Source organism: Octopus bimaculoides, chromosome 8, assembly GCF_001194135.2.
Source record: "Octopus bimaculoides isolate UCB-OBI-ISO-001 chromosome 8, ASM119413v2, whole genome shotgun sequence".
Classification (NCBI taxonomy): Eukaryota; Metazoa; Mollusca; class Cephalopoda; order Octopoda; family Octopodidae; genus Octopus; species Octopus bimaculoides.
The window spans coordinates 13,795,218-13,800,661 of NC_068988.1; the positions used below are offsets into that span (position 1 = coordinate 13,795,218).

Consider the following 5,444-nt stretch of genomic DNA (forward strand, 5'->3'; position numbering starts at 1 on the left):
TCATTTAATGTCTGCTTTCCGTGCTGGCATGGGTTGGACAGTTTGACTGAAGGCTGGCAAACCAGAAGGTTGCACCAGGCTCCAATCTGATATGGCAGTGTTTCTACATTTATAAACAATTTTGTTTTATTTTATTTTACAAAACTATTCCTCTGCAAAAGTTACATATTGGTAACCAATTCATATTAGAAACTCAGTCTCCCGTATGTTTTTATCTGGGATTTTAATTGCATATCAATTGTTGTTGATAGTGAGTTGAACTGAAATCTTATATTTTAATAAAAACTTGAGAGAAAAGAAGAGTTTCTTCATTAACTATATTGAACTACCATTTTTTAAATATTCTTTTAGCACTGAAAAGTTTGAGATTAAACATTACTGCATGGGACTGAGTATTTTCTGTTCTCTGCATGTGCATTTGAGATACAAGACCAGAGTTAACTTGTTTCTGATAGTGGAGTACTTTCAACTAGAAAATCTCAAAAAATTCTGTCTGACCCATTGTGAGCTTGGAAAAGTAGATGTTAAAATGATGATGATGATGAGTAGAAAGAAGTGAGAACTGATTACACCACCACCACCACCAAAACTTTAGCCAGTCTATTGAGGTTTAAGCATACCAGATTTTGAATTTCTTTGATAATTCCTTACTTCAGAAGAAATGTTCATGTATTGCTGAGATATTTAATTCCTGAGTAGTTTTGAGATTTCTGTTTACATTTCTCTTAGTCTTTGACAATTTTCTCCCAACTGATTTTTCTTTCACAGTATTAGAATTGCTGTCAACCGAAAACTCGTGTCTGAAGATATTGAAAAGGTTTCTTCTGTTATTAGGAAAGCTACCCAAGAAGTTTTATTTTCTACATAGGGTATGTTTTTTTTAATGAATATTTTCTGAAACAAACCATTGTATTAACCTTTTTGATACCAATGTGCCTGAAACTTCCCTTGGTTCAGATAAAAACATCTTGTTTAAAATTAAAGCCTTCCATAAAAATTTTGTGCTAATTTATGTTCCAAACACCATCTTCATTAATAATAATTTCTAATTTAGGCAGAAGGCCAGCGGTTTTGAGGGGTGGGGTAAATTGATACCATTGACCACTACCACTTGACTGGTACTTTATTTTATCAACCCTGGAGGGATGAAAGCCAAAGTTGACCTTGGTAGGATTTGAACTCAGAATGTAATGGTCATGGTCAACTTTGCTTTCATCTCTGAGCAGTGTGGGTGGGGAAATGGTCATGGTCAACTTTGCCTTTCATCTCTGAGCAGTGTGGGTGGGGATAGAACTACAGTAACAATGAAGTACTCTGGACAATGAATTTGACTTATACCCTCCCCTCAAAATCCCTGCTCCTCAAAATCTCCTCCCTTCAAAATTGCTAGCCTTGTTCCAAAATTTGAAGCAGTCAATTATATCATAACTAATAGGACTGTTTCTGACCCTTAAGTCTGTTCTCTTTATATTTATTGCAGCTATCCTTCTCGCCGAAGATGTTTAGGCTTGTTTAGCAGAAATGAGGATAAAGATGGTTACAGGCTGTTTTGCAAGAAAACGCATCAATTAACAAGAATGAGTAAATGCATTGAAAGAAAGGAAGGAGCAAAGTATCAAATGTGTCACAAAAAGACACTCCAATAGAAAGAAATACAAGAGAGAAACAAGCTTGTATTACAGTCACATTAATGTGTTTGGAAGGTATTCCATGTTACCATCGGCATTCCATTTTGTGTTAATCTCCTGATCATATCTTTTGTTTAATGTATTTTGCTAAAAAAAAAAAGAAAATTAAAAATAAATAAGAAAAATTTTTAAATTAAAAAAAAAATCAAGAAAAAATTAAAATTTAGAAAAAAAAAATGAAAGAAATTAAATTTCACTTAAATAAGAATAAATAAAAATATCCAGATAGACATGGTTGTGCTCAAAGGAGTTGAGATAGGCTAAATGCATGTTTGTGTGTGTGTGTATGTATGTGTGCATGCATGTGTGTGTGTGTGTGTGAGAGAGAGAAAGGAGTTAGATTTCCAGAAGTCTGAGTATTGAATCGTGAAACATTTAATTTCCATACAGTCTTCTGTTTTAGATATATGTATATATATGTGTGTTTGCACATATATATATATATATACACACACACACACACATACACATATGTGTAAAGTCTTCAAGGAAGCTATATTGCAGAAGCACTCAGCTCTGAGTGTATTACTTTCCATAACAGAAACAGCTTTTAGCTAATGAAATTGATTACGTGATTCCTGTTCCTTTGTTATTCATTAATTAATATGTAAAACTACATGCAATTTCCAGATTATTAATCCCTGGTTTTCCCTCCAGTCGTCTAAGATTAAATCTTCATAAATCATTATTGAAAAAAATTCTGATAGGGAATGTTATTCAGTTGCCTTTATATTAGACCAGTGATTCTTAACCTGAGTAGTAGCCCCCAGATGGGGTGCATTGTGAACTCCCAAGGGACAATATATGTCAAACAGGTAATGGGTGTTTAAGAAGGTATTGAGATTTTTCATAGAAGTGTTTTTAAATATCTTTGTCAGAATTAGAATATGTTGGTCATTGTGTTATTGGTGAGTTGAGCCAAGTTCCAATTTAATTCTATTATATAAGTCCTCAACTTCTGTAGTTATTGCCTTAAAAATTTAACATGAAGTTGCACTACCCATGCAAATATCTAAAAGAAAAATGTGTCCTATGTTACATGGGATAGCATAAGAAAAAATATTGATTATAAACCAGAATTAGATTCTGTGGTGGAGAACCACACCACTACATTCAAAGTAAGGTTTATGAAATTGGTATTAATCCGCACAACTGTGTGTGTGTGTGTGTGTGTGTGTGTGTGTGTGTGTGTGTGTGTGAGAGAGAGGCACATGTTTTTGTTTATAAATGTAAGGAAAAATTATCAGTACATGAGATATATTTATTTGGAATCAGTTGATGATGCCCAATACTCAGTTTATCAAGGAAAAGTTGTATAGGTGAGACTGGTTAAATCATTCATTTGTCGAATGATCAGGTGGTAGTTTGTGTTGCACCCCCTTGGTGGTTCATGTTGCTGGCTTTATCCAATACTATGTAAGGGAGAGCACTGTAGCTTGGCCTACAGGCATGACTGCCATGGTCAAAGAGGACTTACTCTTCAATGATTATAGTGTGCCGACTTTGACTACACAGATTAAATACATACTGCAGACAAGTTCTTCAAAAGGAATTGTCTCCTGTGACGACAGATGGACACAATCTCAGATCTCCTATTCATTGGCTCCTTCAGGGTGTGTACTGTTTTAGTCAAACATAGCCTACAACTTCATGCTGTTATATGATGTGCCTCTGTTTACTGGGGCATGTTTAGATCTTAGGTCACTTGGTTTTACAACATATCTTAACCAATGCAACTTTTCCTTTTACTTCATTTCATTATTGTCTGATTAACCACACATAGAGTAAAACTCTGTGCAGCAATGGAGTGAATCATATCAACCCACAATATACGTATACATATACATACATGTATTTACATATATATATATATATATATATATATATATATATATATATATATATATACATAAATAAATAAATGTGTAGGTATGTATATATGTATGGGGATATATACATATATGTGTGTATATATATATATGTATATACACACGATGCTTTTACAAAGAATTGGAATTTTGTTTGTGGGAACATGTGCAGACACATGTAGATTATGAAATTAATTTTTTAAATTTTATTTTATTTTTACTTAGACTTTAAAAATCATCAAATTTTGACTCTGGTTGACTGTTATATTATTTCAACTCCTCTATAACAATATTTTGTTATGTTAAAATTGTTGACTATTTGCTGATTGTTTCTTTTTTAAAACAATGAAACAAAATTTTACAGAGATTTAAATGAACAAAATGATATATATATTCTATTTTTTTTTGAAGAGTAAGCTTGCATCTTTGGTTCAAATAAAAAAAAATTTTATATTAATTTAATTTGTTTTGCTTCTCTTTTGGTGCATGTAACCTCGAACAAAAGGATAAAGATACTATTTTCTGTATATCATTGGTTTTAAATTTTGGCACAAGCCCTGCCATTTTGGGAATGGGGGTAAGTCCCATAATAATGAAAAGCAAAGTTGACCACGCTGGCATTTGAACTCAGAAAGTGAAGTCAGAAGAAGTGCCACTAATTTTTTTTCCCCACTATGGTAATGACTCTGTAAGCTTGTCGCCTTATTTTCCATATATTATTGATTTCAAATTTCAGGGGAGGAGGTAGACAAATTTGACACATTCCTTCTGGGTATGTTTATACACGTATACAGAAATACACGGGTGTAGAAGATAGTAAACAGTGAAAATAACTGGGTAACAGAAATTATATTTCTTAGTACGACGGGCAGAAACTGAATAAGAAATTTTTACAGAAAATAAAGAATTGTATGGGTTGAAGTGAAATTTGTCAGTGAACCAAAGAACCAGTATCGAAGGAACCAGAAAAAAACCGTTAACAACAGATAAACACAAAACCGTTGCAAAAGTAAATAAGAAATTTGTAAGCAAATTTAACAGTGTACGGATTGAAGCGAAATTTATGAAATTACTTTTGTCAGTAAATTATGTATGAAATTACTTCCATCAATAATAGTGAGCTTCTTTCTGTCAGTAATTTGTTGTCGTTGTTTGTAAATAGCGATTGAAAACTTGCAGTGTAGATAATAGCGATTGAACTTGAGTGAGATATATAGAGAGGGGGGGGGGAGAGAGAGAGAGAGGGCTAGTTAGTTAGACAAATAAGATAGATATAGATAGATAGATATAGAGATTGAGATGGATAGAGAAAGAGAGAAAGATGGATAGAGAGATATAGAGGTCACTGATGCTAGAAAACCGGAAGCAAATATTAAAAAAAACTTTCAAACACGTCAATGTAATATAAAAATATTAAAGAATTTTTTTAATGACCAATGGATGTAAGGGAGATAATCAATTTCTGAAAGTGACTTCGCAAAGAGTTACCTCCCTTATCCACGTAACTGTGGAATGGGTTATTCTGTCCCCATAGGGTCCGTTACTCATGTTAAAAATTTTACCAACCACACGGTTCCGAGTTCAGTCCCTCTGTGTGGCACCTCCTACTATAGTCCCGGGCTGATCGATGCCTTGTGAGTGGATTTGATAGACAGAAACTGAAAGAAGCCCGTCGTATGTATATATATATATATATATATATATATATAGGTAAATATTATTATAAGATCTGGTAATTAGTCATATATTAATTAATATCGATTAATTATCAGGGGGCCAGCACATTTAAAGAATCAAAGAGATTCAGAAATATTATCTGCAATCTCAGGGGATTAAGGTACATTTTAAAAATAACGTCGACCACTAACGTGGACAATTAATGCGCTAG

At 33.1% G+C, this 5,444-nt stretch overlaps 1 protein-coding gene across 4 annotated transcripts in view; it reads left to right on the forward strand.

The window, feature by feature from the left end:
* Positions 1 to 4,013, forward strand: part of LOC106879187 (serine palmitoyltransferase 1) — a 49,198-nt gene extending 45,185 nt beyond the window's left edge. For all 4 annotated transcript variants that reach the window (XM_052969948.1, XM_052969951.1, XM_052969949.1 and 1 more), the window contains exons 14-15: positions 769 to 869; positions 1,481 to 4,013. In XM_052969948.1, coding sequence (XP_052825908.1) covers positions 769 to 868 — 100 coding nt within the window. In that variant the 3' untranslated portion in view covers position 869; positions 1,481 to 4,013. The remainder of the gene's footprint in view (positions 1 to 768; positions 870 to 1,480) is intronic.
* The last annotated feature ends 1,431 nt before the right edge of the window (positions 4,014 to 5,444 follow it).